Source organism: Dermacentor silvarum, chromosome 6 (genome assembly GCF_013339745.2).
Source record: "Dermacentor silvarum isolate Dsil-2018 chromosome 6, BIME_Dsil_1.4, whole genome shotgun sequence".
NCBI lineage: Eukaryota > Metazoa > Arthropoda > Arachnida > Ixodida > Ixodidae > Dermacentor > Dermacentor silvarum.
In genome coordinates, this window is record NC_051159.1 from 147299145 (window position 1) to 147320505 (window position 21361).

Consider the following 21361-nt stretch of genomic DNA (forward strand, 5'->3'; position numbering starts at 1 on the left):
ACTCTCACGTCACCCTCTCGCGTACGTCGTCTTGTTAGACCACAGTTGGTTATGATGCGGCTAATCATGTCGGCGTTCCCACACTGCCCTTCTCTCTGTGAAGGCGTTGACGGCACTGGCCCACTGTGGCTGGGCTGGCAGCGACGGCATGACACCCCTACCGGCCGGCGAACTTTGTAGACTGCTAATGTACCGAACGAGGATCGGCGGAGACGGCAATGTCCGAGTTACCGAGGTCTTCCAGGAAGCCGGAGGCCCTATAATTGGCTGGCTTTCAGGACGGACTCCTCGCGAAGACTAGGCAGACCAGGTGGTGCAGCCTCGGAGTTGAGGTCTTGCAGGAACATAAAGGCCCTGAACCGTCCCCTGACGCACACCAGATCTAGCTTTCCTCTCCGACCTCGTTCTGACGAGTAGGTACGCGCAGCAGGTTGCCGGAAGGAGCCTGCGCCTGCTCAATGCCTTGCCACCACAGAAACTGCACCGCACCGCAGCACGCAGGGGACAAGAGGGGAAGATCGCAGATGATCCCGATCGTCGCTCTTACGGTGTCGCCGCCTGCTACCGTTTGCAACTGGCCTCGAGCTCCCGAAAACTCACCGGAACACTGGACACCGCTCACCACGTTCTCTCGAGCCGTCTGTGTAGAACCGCACACTGCAGTGCCAAGGGACGGAGCCGCTCTTGAGGTGGTGTCAGCGCCATCGCACTCATGACGTCACCTGCGCTGGCGGTGGCCTTCTAGAACGGTGGCGCCGGGAGCTGCAGCACGTAGGACACCACGCCGCCAGCAGGTCCCACGCCAGGCTCGATGACGGCGACGGAGGAGGAGCCGGTGGAAGCGCTTGTCACCGAACACCAGAGGTGCAGCTCGCACCGCGCGAATGGTCACGTGCCAGGCAGGGGTAGGAGTCGCTACTGGCTGGGGAACGGGCATCTCGTCAGCCTTCCCTACGACCATGGTCCATTTCGGAACGCAGCCGGGGCCCCACGTTGGGCGCCAATGTGGGAAACGGTTAGATCTCGCAGTCCACCCCAGCAGGCTCCACTCTCGGCCGGCCGTGCCGAAGGGCGCCCAGCCGCAGCTCCGTACTCTCGCGCCACCCTCTCGCGTCCGTCGTCTTCTTCGTCCATAGTTGGCTCTGATGCCGCTATTCTTGTCGGCGTTCCCACAGTATATAATTGATCTATTAATGTAAGTATGGGAGGCCTAATACAATCTTTCGTGCGGAGGTAGTTTAGAGGCAGTTGAAAAGGTCTGCATAAGGTCGCGGAATGACACATAGCAGCCGCTTTAACGCGTATAAGCACGCTTATCGGCAGAAACCAAAATAACGCGACTTTTGCTAGCATACTTTATTGCGAGCATTGTAGGTCAAGGTTGTGACGATTAATGATGCACATGACGTGAGCAAACGTGATATCCTTCTTCACTTCTTATTTCTTGTGGGCAAAGCTGTAGAAATAAACGTAACAGAATATTAGGTGCCATATATATTCAACAAATATCTCTTACAAGCAGTGACAAGACATCGGGGTATAATTACTTAACCAAAACATTATGTGCGTAAATGCTTACTGTATGGATGTAGCCCTGTTTTCTTAATACAAGGCAACATTATCGCTAATGGTACTTCAAAAATCGGTAGCACAAACATCCTGGAGGGTATAAAAAGCGTGACTGTACAGCCATACTGCCGTGTAATTCCGACTCTGCGGTGACGTGAATATTGTAAAGAGTGCGCAATTTAGTCAAAAAGTTCAGAAGATGGGCCAGCAAACAGAAATGGTGCGGCAAGCACTTTTCGCCGGTCGATGCACGTATTTACGAAGTGCAGTTGCTGTCTTTCTTTCTTTCGTTGGAGGCAAATTCAGTACAAAATTGTCTCTGGGGATCCGGCCACAGGCTGAGGAATTTCCAGACTTGGGCATGCGACACTGGCAGCAAAGCAGCTACAGGTTACAGTGTAGTAGCGCAAGAAAAAAATACATGATAAGCATATAATTATGTTATACAGGTGATAAGCAATCAAACCAGCAAAGCGAGTTCATTATACACATACATATATAATAGGTGCGCACATGAAAGAAGTGGCAGTCCTAAACAAATTTGTAAAAGACACTATTACACACTAATAAAAGCACAATATTCCGAATTTTAGATATCCTGAGAACTTTCGCACTCTTCACCTAGGAGTTCTCTTATTATTTAAAAAATGTCTTAAATGAAGTTGCCCACTACAGTAAATGTAATGTGGCTGAGTATTCTCTTAGCATGCTTGGTACTTGTGACGTTATTTGTTGTCACCGTAGTTTAAGCGTATTCTAGGTTTGTATATGGAGCTCCTGCGTAGTTCGTACAGGGTGCGCTTCACATACTATGTATTCAAGAACCGTGATGCATTTGTCTGATACTGACGTAGACTCTTCAAAAATAGTCTGTCCTTGTATAACTGCTGAATAGGCAATATTTTGTAGCTTTTAAAATATTCCTTTGTGCTTGCGTAGAATGACGTGTTAGAAATTACACGTATTGCATGCTTTTCTAAAAATAGAAGGGAATTCAGGTTTGGGTCAGCCGTTGTTAGGCACACCAAGGAACAGTGCATGAAAGCACGGTAAACTTCAAGGTTAAACTTCGATAGAGCGTAATTCCCTAGTCTATTTAAAATGCCGATTACTCTGCAAAGACCTTCTTTTTATCATATCAGTGTTTTTGTACATATTTTAAATATATGGCTTTTAGAATACAGCGCAGTTCACTTCTTCCTTTTTTCACGGAAATGTCGTCCCAGCCTTTTTGGCTTAAATTTGAGCTGCTAAAGGTCTTAGAGAACTCAGGCAAAATTTTAGAAAGAATTGTGTGAACATAAAGCCAAAAATGATCCAGAGTGTATCCCATTACAGAAGGGTATTTGTGAAAGTGAGTTAAAAATCTTATTCTTGTCGACCACTCAATTGAGCTTCTAACGAGGTAGGCATGAAATTTGGTTACTGCTTGAGGTTTGAAAAACACTTTTGGCATAAAACAGCATTTTCTTCAAAAAGGTAACTGGAATACCACTGCATTTCGTCGGACACTTTGAAAATTAATATCTCGATACTGGTTCAGTCCGGAGAATTCGTTCCAAGTGGATACGCCTTTTGAAATCACCGCCTATAACTCCTATATTGAAATATGTGCTGTAATGTAATTTAATTAAAAGGTTAATCAGCATACTTATGGTACTTATTAAATTCGGCGTTTTGATTTCTCGTAGAAGTAATGGCCGCCTCATGGAGTAGTTTGGATCAAACATTAGAATTGTGCTATCTGCCACAGGCAATTTTTAAAAAATTGATGCAGCTAAAATGAAACACCCTATGTGTATAAATTATCTTAAACATATTGCTTTAAAATTTTTGTATTATTATTTTACAATCATTTCAAAAACTGACATTCCGTTATGTTGTAATGATAGTACAGTACATTTCAAAGTATTGCTAGGAAAAACATGCCGATGTACTGTATAGTGACCAAGCGCTCATAATCCGAGTTATACCTGAAAACAAAAATACCTACCTGAAATATCCTTAACGGGAATGCAAGAATTAAAGGCAAGCATTTCTGTTTGAAGCGCCTTCTTCAGCAGCAACATCTTCTGGCCGACAGATTTTTGGCTGATGAATTTACGAAAAGAAAGCAAAACACATATTTTTTTTTATAAACGGCATGTAACTTGGCCTCTCTACGACACTCTTCCATAGGTGTAATAAATGACTTCAAGATTTCCAGATGTAACAAGCAAGAATTCAGGGTGGCCGGAAAACGTCGACAGAACGTGTTGTATTAATGCAAGTAAACTGCCCAATTGTTTTTTTTTTGCTTTTTTTAATTGGCAGGCTTTATAAATGTGTGAAAATTACCAGTGTAGAACCATTTTCAGTTTAAGTAAATGGCATTTATTTTCGTTAAGAGTACTTGAAAACAGTCGTGGTGGTATTCAGTACTGCAGAATCCTTGAATTTGCGTGAATGCCGAAATATAAAAAGAGCGTGGGTTAACTTAAAAATTCCAAAGTTGCAACTTGAAAAACTCAACATTGTAAAAAAATAGTAGGTTAGTTGTTTACTCCATTAACACGTGCGCAACACTTGAATTTTACTAGGTGGCAAGTATCAGTGTAGGCGTAGTATCACCCATGCTTGCATCCACATTCAATTGTCCGACTTCTTCCGCATGACCTCCGAGCCGTCCCCATTAACTAATCGTAGGCCACAGGAACCATCGCAAAAATAGTCGTTTAAAACAGACCAGTATTTCTTTTTCACTCTAACTATAATGTGATCAGATATTTGGAACTGTGCCTGTAAGTGGAGAACTCTGCTCACCGTTGTCACTGGCATCATGCAGATTTTCTTAAAATTCTTTATCGCTTAGAAAGCCATTAATGGCCTCCATATGAGTATGTCACTCTTAGTGCAGGTAATATATTGCAGCAATAGTAAGAACCAGATCAAATTACCAAACACCAGAACACTACAACCGGGACAGCAGAAGCATGATAGTTAGGAAGATCTCTCGGGAAGTCGTCCTCTGTAAACTGAGTCGGTGTATATAGAAAACTCTCTTTTACCGAATAAAGGGCATCTTTTATAGTTTTACGAATATTCGTAGGTTCTGATTGCTTGCATGTGAGAGAACGCGTGTTGAATTATAAGAATCCGAAGCATAAAGTCATTTACTCACATATGAATGTCCTTGAACAAGTGCCTGCTGCCGCCTCTTCACCCTGATACCAAAGAAAGTCATTATATGAGAAATTAGATGCTCGTTTTTGTTTTTCTGTGCATTGCGTATTCGCTTCCTTTTAACGCGTAAGCATTCTTTGGCGCGTACCCCAGGAAAATGTGTCTGTCACGCGAAAAGTGTAATGGCCTTATCTGCACAAAGATGCGTAATTTGCAAAGTTAAACATTTATTCGTTATAATAGTGTAAATGTAGACGATTGGTAACTTCATAAGAGATAAGCAGACAATTAAAACAAAAAAAAAATTAAGTTTATCAGAGAGAATGCCCATATGGATACACAGGGCTCCATATAACATGCATGGGGAAGCTTGTAGTAGGGTGTGGGCCAACTGAAATTTTCGGGTGGGACAACTTGAAATTTTGAATTGGGACAACTTGAAATTTGTGGGTGGGCCAGCTGAAATTTGGGAGTGGGCCAACTTGAAATTTTGGTCTAGGCAAATTTGAAATATGGGTGTGGGCCAACTGAATTTTGGGTTGTGTCACATGTAAGAGGCCGCCTACGGCGAGAAAAGGACGACGGAGTGAACCGAGCGTTCCAAACCGCGCGAGCGCTCGAGGCACGCGAACTGACGTGTAATCCGCGAGGGAGGAGCAACGAAGCATTATTATCGACGTGGCTCTTGGACTGGAAGGTCACTTCGTCAGCTATGCTTAGAGGACGGGAGAGCGGAGAGCCCGGCCACTAAGCTCGTGACGCTTGCAAGGCCCAGGCGTGGCTGTAGACGTCGGAGACATCTGGGCGAAGCTCCTTAGACCGGCTGCTGCTGCTCACGGTGGTTCCGGTCCTCTTCGCAAGAATCCTTCGTCCTCGGCCGGGCCAGATCGACCGATAATAACCAGGACACCGGGTCACCATGCAGATCGACGAAAGGCGAAGAACGCTTCGTGATGCCATTGCCGTGAGGTTCCGTATAAAGTCCAAGGGCGATAAAATCGTCGCCGCGCTCTGTATGCAGAATGTGCGAGTGAAAGCGCGTGAGGGTGAGCCGGTGATCGCGGCTGAATCTCGCGTACGAAAGGAAGGAAAGCTGGGAGGAAGCGCGGCTTCTACCGTCGTGCGCAGGGGAGGGTAGGGAGGAGACCGCATTCCATTCCGGGCGGCCCACCGGGCCACTGTATCTTGAAAGCCATTTGCGATGGGGACATAGTCCGCCGCGCGCTGTGTTTTCGCGGGCTTAGTTCGCGTTGACGCGAGACATGACACGAAGGTGAATTCGCTCGCTGCTGCCGCCGCGCTTCCTCACTCCAGCGTTTTGAAAGGGAGTTTCCACGGTCATCGAGTGAGATGTGTTCGTGTTTGCTTGTGCGCGCGTTACACCATGCTTGTTAATTTAGTTAGTAAGAGAATCTTTACAAGTTTATATGGCCGATAAAAATACTATCCTTACTTCGTATAGCTGTCTACTAATTTTCCTTCGCAATCGATGCTTCGCGTCTCGGATGAAACTGCAACGTTTATTTTTTTCCTCTTCCACCCCTAACTAGTGTGATAACTTGAGTGAATCGTAAACGTCACTAACTTGTTCTTATTGTTCTTTAGTAGTGATTTCCAACCAAATAAATACGGCAGAGGCAAGCATTTGTTATTAGATGTACACAATATCAATGAATCCACCAACCCGTTAGACATTCGATCATGATGCTTGTTTATGCATTGCCTCGGTGCCCAACTGATCCTTGTCTTGAAACATGAACCTACCCATTGATAACTAAAGCTGCAGAAACAGTCTGTTGGTGGACCCCCTATGAAGGCTAAAAATGAAGTCTGCCCAACTGTTTGCATTTCATACCTTCATTGAGCGAGCACCGCAGCATATCAGTCACCGTAGATCGAACAGTCACTCTACTTTTAAGATAACTGTTGAAGTCCCAACTCACCTCAAAATAATGTATATCACTGCGAAAGCACCACATAGGACGAACATTCCTATAATGCTTGCCATCACAACCAGGCCTCCTTTCAATCCTGCATCGTGGAAAAAAAGCTGACTTGTAGCCTTTAAGGTAAATAGAATAACAGTAGCGCATTGGCAGGGACCTCACTCGTTGACAGCGTAAAAATGACGTTTCATGAAGCAGTTGGTAAGCAGTATAATTCATTTTCAATTGGTCATTTAGTGACAGCAAATCGTAACTACTTGTGCTTTGGCGGGAATCCAATTACCGGGAACAAAAATATGAAATTACTCCGCACAGCAATAGCCAGATAACAAACGACAGCGAAAAAGCTACTTTAAAGATAAAATAGAAATCTGCCTCATTCTTATCAAGTGAGCTGTGAAATATCATAGATGTATTTGTTACATGACACTAACTACAATAAATTACGTTATTACAAACACATACCAACCTACCTGAAATACAAAATCAAAAATGCCATGTCACGTATAAGATTCTACATATACCGAATCACATACCCCACGTCTGGGAATCTCATATACAACTCTTTGGAATGTCAATTTCCGTAGACGCTGACTGCCTAAGCCAGCGGGGAGAAAACTTAGCTGTCTCTCCAATGAGACAATGCGCTATAGAGCTTACGTCCCACAAACGTTAAAGCATTTCTGAAAGTCATCAGTCGAAAATACTTTCCAAGCACTTGGTTTAATACGCGTCTAAAGACGATGTTCTCTAAGATGATTTATTTTGTCAGCACGACGGCCAGATTTTAATAACATTTGTTTGCGCTAATTGGTCATATCGGCATGTCGTGTGGGCTGTTTCCTGGTTTGAAATACCTTGGGGAGTATTAAATGTAACAAACGTCAACCACGTGTCAAAACAAAAATCCACATTGAGGAACTTATCGCCATCCTGGAACTCCTGAGCAGAACGACTGTTGGGCTAGATTGTCAAGTGTTCTAGATAGGAGTTTTGTAGCACAACATACTGCAACTGACTGATACACGAAGCCGGTGAGGGCGAACATTCTTCCTTATTTGTTTTGTGTTTGTGTCTGTATCATGTACTACCATACGCCGGACGCTTCAAGCGTCGTGTCATGTGAAAGTAAACAAAGACGACGTTGCCAGTATCATGCCCGTTCCTCAGTGCGCCGACTGCCGAACGTGCAAACTTAGATAAGTTCGCCAACCCCTATATATTAAAAAACGAGCAAATTTGCACTAGGTCGCGCAAAGCTTAGGCACAGCGAAACTTACTGGCTGCTACTGCTAGGTATTAACTTGGTTGCTGCATGCTCTTAACTTGGTTGAACTTAACTACGCATGTAGGAAGGTGTTCTCGAGCGATCATTTTCGGAGGTACCTTCCCTTTCGCGACATTTCGCGTGACTAGTGCTGGACGCGTCGACGCCCGCGAGCGACAGCGTTCCTGGCATGCCACCAACGCAGGCAGGCTAACGAAGGTTGGCACCGTGCCAAGAACGCTGCTGCTTGCGACGCCGAACGCGTTGGAGTCTAGCCGCTCAATATCAATCGGCCAGCTTCTCTGTGTCGAGCTTTGCGTGGCCTAATGCAAGCTTTCCCCCTTTTTTTTTTGCTCCTGGCTCAGCGCGCCGCGGAGAGAAGAGAGGCGGGGGTCGGGAAGGCAGGGAGCTGGCGAGGAGGAGACCGCGGGCTCCTCCTCCTCCTCCGGGTCGCCATGGCTACGGCGCGGCAGTTTCTTGGCACGCACCACAAATTGCGGCTGGCTTAAACAGCTTCGCTGTTAAAATGGAGTTGGGCAAAATGTGCATATTATGTCACAAGAGCCACGGTAATAATGTGCGAGTAAAAAAGAACACTTAAAAATATACGTACAAGTCAAGCTCTAAGTACAGGACGAACTGTAAGCAATATATTACAGTGAAGCTGTTCACCTCTACCAGCCAAAGAAATTTTCGTGTCGGGGTAAGCAAAAGACGCCAGGCTGAAATTTGAATACAAAAAGCACATCTCCTTTGAAATGAGGCATACAGCATACAGCTCAGCACTCGCTTTCAAACGAAAAACCACAAAACAACCACCGTAACCACATGATGTAAGGCGCATGTGAACAATGGGAACAAACTCCAACGCGTTCCGGTAAAGATTAGGTTTGCAGCTGCTTCGAAAGGGGTTGACGTCAATCAAAACTCTCGTGAAACCAGTGTCTCTGGTTTCCCTCTTTGTAGAGCCACGTGTGTGAATTCAAGTGACGCCACAATGGGTAATCGTTGTTGGTCTCGTGTACAGCGTTCCTTCTCCCGCGTGTGTTTCCCGGTAAAGATTGCGGTTGCGTAATCTACTCCGAGGTGGAAAAGTACCCAACAGCATTGAAATCACGTAGTGACGTCACCACGGTCTAGCAACTCATTCCGTTCATTTCAGGCTACCACAGGTAGACCACGGAAAGACGCCAGAAGAACAGCGTGAATATAATGTCGTTGTGAAGTAATAGAGGGTATGGTTAAGTAAATTTCACTTGCCTCTGGTTTCACTCTATGTAAAGCCACGTGTGTGAATTCAAGTGACGTCACCATGGGTAATCGTTGTGGGTGTCGTTTACAGCTTCGCTGTCCAACCACCTTCACAACGTGGATTGGGGCCACAGTTTTTTTTTTTACAGCATGTGATCATCAAATGCTATTCGCAATACATCTAGCTGGTTGCTTGAAACGATGGAAGTGGGCAAAGTGTTCCAGTCTAGACTTGTCTGCAGTACAAATAAATAAAGGAAGACTGCTTAGACTTGCAAAATGGAATGTTAACTTTATATTGATGATCAGCACCAAATGAAATGTGCAATGGTTTCGAAAGGAGTTCGCGTTTCTATTCCCGGTTCAGGTGATATATTTTAAAGAAAAAAGGTAGGCGGGAGGCTTTTCTATGAAGTGAGAGCAATGTAAGGCTTAGGATTTGCTTCCTACTTGATACGCTGGATGTGGAATAATTTGCTGAAATAAAGCGAACACTGTGATTCTGAACTCATTAAAGACTATTGATGAGGTAATCATGATGTGGGGGTTCCCACGCACAGCTTGCATACTCTGACTTTGAACGCACGAGTGTTTTATAAAGTTATAATTTTAGCGTTGACAGAATCTTAGACAAGCTTTGTTTTATGCAACCAAGGGCCCAATTAGCGTTTTTACTAATTTATGTGCGCTTCCCAAGAAAGATTATAGGTAAAGGGAACTCCGAGATACTTATAGGATTCTACTTTTTCCAGATGGGTCCCATCTATGCACTAGTGGCGAGTGTTTGTAAAATTGCATTGACTTAATTGAAGGGCATAAATCTTTACATTTTTCTTAGTAGGCTCCATCTACCAGTTTCCACACTAGGTGGAAACTTTCACAAGGTCAGACTGAAAAGTGAATTTGTCGGAATAGGATTGTATGACTCTATAAATTACGCAATGGTCGGCGAATAGCCTAATATGCAAATTAATTGAACCTGGTAGATCATATATATAATCTGCTAGGTTTGTGTATAAACCTTGAAGTTATCGACACGAGCGCAGTTCTTGCCTCTGGAACTGCGATGGCTAGTTTTCCGCTTGGACGGGTGAGTAGCGACGAATTATAGGGGAAGGTGAACGGTGACGTGGTGAGGGTGACCGATGTGTGTCGTAGCCACGTCGATTTGGTGAGCAGGTATCCATCGTTGAGTGGGAGGAGATTGCATGGGTTGGCTCAGAAGAAGAGTAGCCTTGATTGTCATCGCCCGCACTAGTACGGAAGTCACGACGACGACAGAAACGTGCGACATGGTCAGGTAGACAACAGAAGTAGCAAATAGGCCTGTGGTCCGGGGTGCACCAAGAATTAGTTGACGGCGGCGCGGGGCGGCGTGAAGGTGGCGGGTTCGGGCGGACAGGCCCATGCGCCGCGTAGAAGGCATTTGCTGGTCGACCAGGATCCGTGCTGAGTGGCATTGCTGATGACTGTCTGCGTGCGACTTCAGCATAAGTCAGAGAAACGGAAACAGGCGGATGCTGGTAGGTGGCTGGTAGTGCCTCATAAATTTGCTCCTCTATGGCCTGTCGGAGCGTCGGAGCAAGCGTCTGTGTGGAGTCTGGGACGCAGAGAAAAAGGGACAATTGTCGTGCCGCTTCTTCTCGGACAAACTGCTGTATCTGCTCCATCAACAATGTGGTGTCAGTAGAAACGGCGCCTACAGTTAATGCTGACATGTTCGCCGTGTCAGAGCTCGGGAGTAGTGTAGAAATGCGCTGTTTTCACAGCTCGTCGTAGCTCTGACAGTACTGTACCACATCTGTGACAGTTTGGGGATTGTTGGCAATGAGCTTTCCAATGGTGGAAGGTGTCGTCCTCGATCCCCTTCGTGATGTGTCTGATTTTATCAGCATCGGACATAGCAGGGTTGATGCGACGGCAGAGGTCTGCAACATCCTCAGTGGAGGACGTGAAGTTCTCACCGGATTTCTGGGCACGACCACGTAAGCGCTGTTCTGCGTGGAGCTTGCGAACAGCGGGATGGCCGAAGACTTCCGCGAAGCTCGTTTTAAAGGATGGCCAGTTGGCAAAATCAGCTTCGTAGTTGTGGAACCACAGCTGCGCTACGCCCGCCAGGTAAAATGTGATGTTGCTGAGTTTGTCGCCGTCATCCTACTTAGTGTGGGCGCTTACCCGCTCATACGAAGTGAGCCAGTCGTCTACGTCGTGCTTGTCGGTGCTGTTAAAAATGACAGGGTATCGCTGTCTTGGTACGGCGGAGCAGGCGACCACCGGTGGTGCGGGAGCACCTTGCTGTGGCACGTCGTCAATCATTGCCGAGGCTGGGGGTAGAGTTTGGACACGGAGTTTCAGGATGAAAAATGGTACCAGCACCTCCACCAAATGATAGTACTCGTTTAAGGTTAGATGCGCTCGGCATTTATATGAATGCGCAGATACAGGCAACGGCCAAGCCGAGCGAGCACGAGCACCACCAACAACAACCGTCTTCTTCTTTGTCTTCGGCTGGCGCCCGTATTTGTCACTACAAAACAAGTAAAAGACCTAAGTCTGAACCTTTTAGAACTCCTGATAAATCTGGCTTGAATTATGAGTCCCCTTTGTTTGCAGTGACAAATTGGGATCTGTTTATAAGAAAGCTTTCAATCCATTCTAAAATGTGTGGGTCTAAATTAAGTTTCCTATGTTTTAAGCACAAAAGAGGATGCGATACTAAACAAAAAGCTTTACAGTCGTCCAGAAAATAGATTCAAGTTCTAATTCGTTGTCTAAGGCAGTAAGAAGGTCGTTAGTGAAGGTGATAAGTTGAGTTTCGCAGGATTCTGAACCAACAACGACGGGAGCGTACAGCTGTAGAAAACGCTCTTCGCCTCCGCCGCCGCGCGCTCTTGAATCAGGAACAAGCATTACGATAAAATAGCCAGTGATCAGTCAAATGAGCACGTTTTACTCTTCGAAAAAAAAAACCTCTTTTTCGTATTCAGCATACGCTATTTGCACAATATCATTCGAAGCGACATATACTTTTCAGTGAAATATCTAACTTTATTTTTGAAAAGAGCCCACCTAGCTTCAATTGAGCGATCACTAGACTGCAGTGTGCAATTATCTAAAAATAATTGCAATTTTGCATTAATTGACACGTGCCCTCCTTAATTTTAACCATTAGAGCTTCAGCTGCCATTGTGAGGGTACGGCACGTTCCTAGGACAAATGGATATTTTTTATCATAAATGTGGTTTGCTATGTTCTGGCGAAATGCACCAATTTACTCAGCTGTAATGACTTTATGTGAAGGAAACCAAATTCCAAGCCTGGAGGTCAATATAAGCTGTAGCGTGTATAAAGCAAGCCGAGTTTGCTAGGAGATTGCATTGAAAACATCACGACCAATGACAGAAAATGTTTACTTACCCTTGCTAACCACTTTGTCTGTGTATGGCGCAGATTTTAGGCTTACGGCGTTCGCAAACTGCTTCGCTTCACTAGATGAAACTGCGATTTGGGACAAAACAGTAAATATCAAACTATTGCATAAACAGAAACACAGTATTCTTAAACTTGGAAATGATAAACATTTGATTGAAGTAGCACTTAAATACATTTTTCCGATATTGGCTAGGCAATAAATGCATATGTGTAACTAACTCGGCACTAACATTTCAAGTTACTACACACTTTCCAGCGCACTTAATAAGAACTTTAATGTGTGCCTTGTGTTTAAACTGCAAACGTTATTTGCAAAGCATTCAGTTATAGTGCAATGCTGGTAATTGCTTGCGTAATCCGTGGGCACCAGCACAGTTACATTACTGCGACTTGAAGCACATTGTTTAAAGACCCAGAGAATGTTATAACATTGCTGCAATTTTACTGCAATACAACCCCCTAACACCATTTAGAGCGCCTTTCGTAGCATAAATACGTCGCAAATTTGGCATCGTCGAGCTCCTCAGATCCACAATGGTACAAATCGAAGGAAGGTTGTTTAAAATCACTGTCCTCCCCTTCCCTCCCCCAAACCCTGGCTGGCTACTTTTTTTCTGTGTGTGGCGCAGAAAAAGCGAAAAGGTGCGTTGCGTCAAAGTGATTTCGTTAATTCTACACTTGGTCTAGGGCTACTATACTTACCATGAAGGTTGTTCACTTTCATGAAGATGCCACGGCCAAGCAGGCTCTGGCCCTGCCGGCCAGGGATTGTAGAACGATGATATAGAGCTGCTAGTGCCTCTTCGCTGTCGTGGAGGTCAAGGCCAAACATCACCTTTACGGTCCCATCTCTGTCCGGAAATAATTAAGGCATAAAATTAGTTACTCTCTCTCGCTCTCTCACTTTTTATCTTCCTACCTCCTTCTTCTCGTTCCCCAAGGTAGGGTATGAAACCAGATTTTCCGTTCTGGTCCCTGCCTTTTCCCTTTATTTTGTCCCTTGACATGTGGATATGATACGTTGTGTAATTTGCTATAATGATAATGTATCTACGACGTATCAATAACAAAACAAACGCCTGCGGTATTACAACGCGCTGGTATGAAGAAAAGCCCATCATTAAACATGAAAAAAAGAAACTGTCAGCCCTTCCACTGGGGTGGAGATGGAAGACCAGCGAAGCTGTACTATGGTGGGAATTATGTATTTCCAATTATGACTATTAAGATGTGATGGTGTAATTGGTTATTTGAACTATTAAAGAATGAGAAATATATATGATCCGGTGGTTTTCGTTTATTTAGTGACCACAGGGACCATGGCTTATGGTCGCTACAGTACACCGCCATAGGGTGTACGGCAAAGGTTGGCACGTTCTTTATAAACACGTCACCAACGCCGCGCGCGTTCGGTGCAAATGCGGGCAAAACACCGCCGGCGTTGACAACAGTTCTGGGCGTTGCTGGTGCTGCTACATGTCCAAGTTTATACAGCTCCTCGAAATTTTGAGAATGACAGCCCATAAACAAATGTCATGAAACAAAACACCGGCAGCGCATGCCTCTTATGTTAAATCGTCTCAGACTGAAACATTAAAAGTGCGAACCAAAAAATGCTCAAGCCAATGACAGTTTTTTTCTAGACGCGGACACGATCATCGGAGACAGCCCTTATCAGCTTCGCTGTAAAAAGTTAGTTTACAGTGATGCAATCATTCAACTTCTGGAAGTTTGTCTTCATAAAGGGTTCATGGAAGTAACAAAGTTACCAAAATTTTCCACCCCTAAGCCTCATTACAAGAATGTACTATTTCACTTCTTATAGCCGAAGGAAAAGTGTATGACCACAGAGCCCTTGAGTTTAAGGAAAAAAGTTCTTTTAGTGAATCTGATGTGCAAAATTCTCCGAACCACCTTCAACAACTAATGTTGCTTAAATTTTATGTTAGGCTCGCGTTTCAAGTTTGTGACTAAATCGTTTCACTCACTGAGACTAATTTTGCATTCTCAGGCAGAAATGGCAGTGAAAATCAGTGGAAAGCACTGTCGCAGCTCTTCGCATAGTTCATTCATCTTTTTACTAGGTAATATATTCACAGGAGAACGTTTATCACCATCGTGCTGTTTTCAAAGTGATCCGTGATGAGCTGCATCTTACTATAGGCTACGTCTCTGCACCGACCTTCACACCTCAGAATGCTAAATTAGCGGCACTAAATGTCAAATGTAGCGCTGAATACATTGAAACACGAACCTTCTAGAAGAAGGTAAGAAAATTAACTTGACTTCGAATTGAACTGCGTTGTAGTTTTCTACAAAATATACACAAAAAATAAAATTTGTTTCTTATTTATATATTTTATGACTGTAGCTTTTCGTATAGATGGCGTCCCTCAAACACTTTGAACATCTGTAGAAGCTAACTTTTCGTAACTCGTGTTAAACATTAAATGAAGTGAAAATTTGACGTTGCGGGCATGGTATAAATGACAAAAACGCTTCCTGTGGACAACACATTCCCGTTGTCATTAATTCGTTGAAGATGAAGAATGATGATGAGTTATCTTCGTATATGCCAACCATACACGCAACTAGGAAACATGCATGCACTTTTTATGCATAATAAGTGGAAAAAAAGGAGCCAACATACCCTTCACAAACAACGTTTCTCGGCGCTATGTGCTTGTTGCCTGTTTTTTGCCGTACCTGTTGAGAAGCGAGAAAATTAAAATTTTAGGCATAAACTAAACCTACGATACACTTGTCAGTCTTGCTAAGTGGCCAAGAGCCGCCTACTAAAGCGAGAGCCTTAAGTGGCTCATTGCAATGGCTCATAGCCGAAAAAGTGGCGTCTCGTTCAGTGATTCAAAAAAAGTTGACGAGTGAAACAAAGATATCATCATCAGCAGCAGTGGTTCATTTCCAAAAATATGATGCAAAACTATCATCATCAGGAATGGTTCATGGCCCCGTAAATAGGCAAAAACACAATGGCTGAACAGTAATGAAGAAAGGAAAGAAAGAACGACGGAAATAAAGAACGAAAGAAGGAACAAAAGAACCAAAGAAGGAACGAAAGAAAGAAAGAACAAAGAAAGAAAGAACAACAGAAAGAACGAAAGATCAAAGCAACCCTAAGGTAGTACATTAGGCGCTCTCATGTGTCGCTGAGGAGGTCGACATATACAGCGCAATACGTTTACTTCACACTGCAGCTCGTTATGGCTTGCAAGAAGTCTGACCCCTGCAATCGCATAACCTAATTCATTACCACGTGTGCAGTAGGCTTTCACTTTCACGTGTTACAGGAGTGTAACATATGCAGCCTATTTTTATTTACTTGATACACTAAGTTACACAAAATAAAAAAAATGGATCTCTAAAACACTTAATCACTGCTAAGAAAGTATGCCGCAGACCAGCCACTGCTGGACAATGGGACAACACTACAGCATGCAGTACTTTATGAATGCATTGTAGACTTCAAACGTGAAAGCTTCTTGCGTAAATTTTGTGCGAATGTATTTTTGTGCGCGTAATTTCTATTCATGAAAAACTGCTCGAGTATCCCAGTATTTTCCTAGATCGCTGTCGCAATTTTATCGAAGCCGAAATTGACTCTGTTATTTACAGATATTGTCATTTATGAAACCTAGGACAGCTGAGAGTGGCTAGGGTGTTCTGCTGCAGAGCACGTGATCGAGAGTTCTCTAGTCGCGCGCACGGCTACGCTTTATGAACCGGAGAGCTAAAAAAAGCTAGCGTGCAAAGCATAGCGACAAGTTCAAGAGTCCAAGGTGGTCAAAATTATTCCAGAGCCCTCTACTACACCGGCTCTCATAGTTTTCGTGCTGATTTGGGTCGTTAAACGCCGTCAAATAGTCAGTCACACAAAGGAGCTAAATATTTAGAAACACTCACCAAGTCTGCAATGTCTTCCGCACTTGGACACGCTTTGACGGCGCTGTATGTTGTGTCAAAGTCGTCGGGGATCTCGAATTCTATTTCAATAAATTTAATTCCCTCTGCAAAATAACGAAAGACTTTCCTCAATAACGGCACCAAGGTAAAAAAATCTCCTCATGAAAGCTTTATTAAAAACTTAATTTGATTGTCGCATACCTTCTGTGCAGATGTCATCCGCGTTAAATGCCTTGGGATAATTGCAAGTGCAGGTTTCAATGTTATTCTCTATCTCACATGTTGCGTTTCGGAGTCCACAGTGCCTCGTTTTATCTTCACTGCACGCACCTGCAAATGATCGGACAACCCTACGACTAGCGTACAATTCGCCCAGAAGCTCCCCGAGTGCAACAGCTCACATACACAACCAAATCGAGAAGACTGCTCTTCCAAAAATTCATATTTTCTATTATGACAAAAGAGTACGAAACAAGGATGCTCGCGTTTTGGAGCAAGTTTATCATTACTTCGTACAATAAAGTTTAATCATTCATTCATTCCTCACGATAACGTGTTCCACGTTCAAAAAAAAGGAAAGTGCTCAGGTTGGAAGAAAAAAAGTTCGATGTATTGATTTCAAGCACTCTCTCGACTAAACGTCTCCTCATGTAATGAAGTGCTGTCTTTGAGGCCAGTAAATTACCTGCAACAACTGGCTGGGGGTAAAATTTGGTATGTGTTTACTAATCCCAGGCGCTTCAGAATACACATAAAGCCTAGTACAAGGCGGGTAACCGGATCAGCATGAGAGTTAATAAGCTATGTCAATTAAATTCGAGCAATAATGCTGTGATTCATCCACCTCATGTGTCCACATTCAGTACTCACTTGAGCACTTCGTCCCATTAAAGCGCTCGTTCTCATTGCAGGAGCATTTGTGTAGTCCTTCTTCTATCAGGCAATGCGTGTAGCCAGAAGTCATACAATTCTTTTTCTCCACCGTGCTGCACGTTCTTCTCTCTGTAGCCAAAATGAGAGAAAGGTAACTGCTCCAATAGCTTATATTTTAAAAACTACTTTATTCTTGCACTTCTCAGGTCCCCACATCAAAAACAAATGGCTTAAAAAACACTTTTGAGACACCAGAAGCGGTCTTAAGCCTTTTTTTTTTTTTTGAAAATGTGTTTCGTTTTACCTTTCACTGCCACGATCTGATGATGGGGCAAAAATCTGTTCTTGAAGGTTGAGCAAGTCAAAGAAGAAAGGCAGCATACTCGTGCGATCTTGCAGAAGCACAGCCAATTTCTAGCAAATCAGTTTCTTTTGAGCAGTACGATTACGAATTTTTGTTACCTGATATGATGTGATTTATTCTGATAAAAGTGAAAATGTTGGCGACTGCTGTGTCGCTGGCTTCTGTAATACTGTAATTACACCAAGCACTTGAAAAACGATGCCTGCATATGACTGCACCCGTTTAAAAGGTTGTCCACATACAATGTTTTCGAGCGTTGCCTTATGTACTCTTTGTAAAAGCCATACTTTAATTATACATATTTAACTTCGCATGCACATCAGTCATATTGTCCTTCCAATTTCACCAAACTTTTACCTACGTGGCTGTCGTAATTATTCCAGTACATAAAAGTAAAATTTACTGTGTTGTAAAAAACGCTTATGAGCTCTGGGGCGCTATTATAGGCAATAACCTGCAAATATCATAACTAACTTGCACACTTTGCACTTTACGTACACATCACCTGTAGCTGTTACGTTTTCCCTTAATTACAGCAAGGTGTCTCATTCAGTTCACCGAGGACAACGGGTAAACTTACTACGTACCTCCTATAACGCACAAGAATTCAGGGAAAACAAGAATACACTAATTATTTGCAGAGCTCACTATTCAGCCCTGAAACTGAATGTTTTGTCTCAGATTACGCTTAACAGTCCCGCTATTTTCGCCAAGTATCAACTCCGTTTAAGTCATCATTCGCTCGGGAAAATCAGAAACAGCGGATAACGCCCGAGTAAAGCTTCCAAACACTTGGTGAACGATTTTTTTACAATCTCTGTAATGAACTGTAGTACTTGAAACATTGTTGACACATTACCAATGGGATATCTCCTATTACCTCGGATTTTGAACTTGTGAGGCACGTTGAAGTAATTATACGCATTAGGCAAACTTTCTACGTGCTTCGTTAAATACGCTTCTAAAGCTCTAGAGTGTTTACGTATCTAATTTTTTTATGAAGGAGTACACAACTTCGTAAAGTACTATCGTCATCTTTATGAAAGGGAACACGTGAACACATCACAAATACCCTGGTCGACCACGGGCAGTGTGGCACCTTGCCTAGATGCGAAAATAAAAGCAGGGGAAGACATCATTCCGTCACTTGGTTGCACCTCAATGACATACGTTTATTTCGTCCAAATCTCTGTTTTCCTTTCTTTTTTTTTTTTTTTGGGGGGGGGGGGGGGAGGAACTGCCATGAACACGAACCATTTCACTTCAATTTGAAATGGTCGCACTGTATCTATCGCGGCTTCGAAAGGAATTAGGGTAAACAGTGAGACATGACAGACATCAAGATTGCCTACAAGATTCTTCCATTCTTCTGCGCTCACGCGCGGTTTTCCAACAGAAAGACGGAAACGCGCAACTATATAGGGGAGCAGGCTGTAGAAGGAACGACATCGCTCTCGTGTTTTTTTTTTTTTTTTTTTTTTTTACGTCTCGCCACCATGTCGTGCGACATCTGTAAGAGGCTACTTGCCACGCGTTCGCATGCTTCCTTTCATAAAGATGATACTTCTACGTCACCGACAACATGCTCTCTAAATTCAATTCAATTAAAACAACGTGAACGTTTAAATGAAATATGAATAACAAGCAAAAAATATTACTATATTTTAGTCACCCGAATATCTCGGAGGAGAGAATTCAGATACGCTTTTCGGATCCGTAATACGTACTTTCGCATGTCAATGTTTTCGGATTGAAGACTTCATTGGCACCACACTTGCAGCTGAAAGCCACGCCGATGCTGTCGTTTCCAGGCGTGCAGCCGCCCTTGCAAAACTCCCCCGTTTGGTTAGCAGTACAGGCATCTGAAACAATTGTCGGCGTTGAATGGATGCTGATTCGTAATCGTTTGACGGCAGTTGATGTGGTGCGAGACGCGGCAGTACGTAATACCGCTTAAGATTTAGTTTCCCTCCTTAATAGGTTTCCTGCCATTAACAAACGCGATGATGGTCTAACTCGCCTCCTGGCGGCTACGCGATTCTGTGCGCGCTTCCACCAATGACAGTAGAGAGCGCAGTCATGTTACGCAAAACTCGGAGCCCTGCACAATGCCTCCTTTGCTAGATGCCTGCTGCGTCGCTCGTTTTCCCATTGGAGCGGAGGTTCCCGTAGTTCAGGGTAGTCGCGGAGACACCGTGCTCGCTGCCGACCGTACTTCCTGTTGTGGAGGAAGTGACGATTACGAGGCTGGCACGCGCTCGACCAATGGCTTGACGAGAGACCGCGGGTCCTGCCTCCGGGATCACAACAGACGCCGCTGTGATCTCGGAGACAGGGTCACGTAATTTAGGTTTGGAGCGGCCGCCGCAGCTAGCGCTCGCAACCGACCCCGGTGGAGAGGAGGAAAGAGGAGAGGGGCAGGAACCAGCTTCTCGACTCACGCGGCAGGCATCTTCTAAAGGAGGCATTGCCATGCAGCACCGCAAGGCGGCGTCTCCATCCACGCATCTTCGAGCACCTCGCCAACAGCGTTTATTTCGTGCGGGTGTTCTCGCTTCAATGACGGGTTGATCGTTTACCACGCTTCCTATGTTCGCTCGTGGTAATGAATACGTACAAATAACCAGACTTTGGAACGTTAAGGAAGGACCAAACTAGGTGAAAGCATTGCGCAACACGATTGAGACCAAATGAATCGGCCCGACGCGTGATCGTAACGTAAGAGCTTTTGGTAGGTTTTAGTGTTCCTGAACTGCAGGCAGAGCTACAGCAGAACAGCTAAACAAGCGCGCATTGATTAAAAACTACTGGAAAACATATGTTCTCGGCCAATACGTTGATTCTCAAAGGTGCGAAATGCGAAAACACCCGGGTACTTAGATTTAGGTGCACGTTAAAGAACCCCAGTTGGCCCAAATTTCCGCAGTCCCCCAATCAGATCGTGGTTTTCGAACGTAAAACCCCATAATTTAATTTAATTCTCAAAGGTGACGTGTTGGGCTGATACTGCGAGAGAAAAAAAAAAGAAAAATAATTACGCCATCTTCCCGAGGGGAACCATGGGCTGATGCGGAGCATCGTGGTCGTTATAACGGCGTTAATTACGTTGTTATTAACGTTGTTAACTTGGTGTTATTACGTTTTTATTACGTGTTAACTTGCGTTGGTCACCATCACATCGCGCGCCCGCGAGCCGCCGCTTTCGCGGCGCACTCGCGGTTGCGTGCAGCATCGGGAGCAGCCTCTCGTTGTTGACGTTTACACGCGGCTTCCCGTTCTCGAACTTCGGGTTCCGCCGCTCGCTTCGTACGTTTACGTTGAACTTCACGATCCCGAACCTCAGGTTCTGCTGCTCGACTTTCTCGAACCGACGCTGTTTCACGTTGCCGAAGCTCAGGATCCGCTGCTCGACGTTCACGAACCAACGCGGCTTCACGTTCTCGAAGGTCGGGTTCCGCCGCTCGCTTCGTACGTTTACGTTGAACTTCACGGTCCCGAACCTCAGGTTCTGCTGCTCGACGTTCACGAACCAACGCGGCTTCACGTTCTCGAAGGTCGGGTTCCGCCGCTCGCTTC

At 44.5% G+C, this 21361-nt stretch overlaps 2 protein-coding genes across 2 annotated transcripts in view; one reads left to right on the forward strand and one right to left on the reverse strand.

Moving 5' to 3' along the window:
• LOC119456949 (neurogenic locus notch homolog protein 1-like) overlaps window positions 1–21361 on the forward strand; it is a 218918-nt gene that overhangs the window by 101749 nt on the left and 95808 nt on the right. The window lies entirely within an intron of this gene.
• Window positions 1343–21361, reverse strand: part of LOC119456947 (glycoprotein antigen BM86-like) — a 36897-nt gene continuing 16878 nt past the window's right edge. The window contains exons 5-15 of the mRNA XM_049669584.1: window positions 19513–19647; window positions 17419–17550; window positions 16750–16878; window positions 16549–16652; window positions 15278–15333; window positions 13330–13478; window positions 12613–12693; window positions 6675–6762; window positions 4730–4772; window positions 3563–3660; window positions 1343–1456 (exon numbers count right to left, since the gene is read on the reverse strand). Coding sequence (XP_049525541.1) covers window positions 3592–3660; window positions 4730–4772; window positions 6675–6762; window positions 12613–12693; window positions 13330–13478; window positions 15278–15333; window positions 16549–16652; window positions 16750–16878; window positions 17419–17550; window positions 19513–19647 — 986 coding nt within the window. The 3' untranslated portion in view covers window positions 1343–1456; window positions 3563–3591. The remainder of the gene's footprint in view (window positions 1457–3562; window positions 3661–4729; window positions 4773–6674; window positions 6763–12612; window positions 12694–13329; window positions 13479–15277; window positions 15334–16548; window positions 16653–16749; window positions 16879–17418; window positions 17551–19512; window positions 19648–21361) is intronic.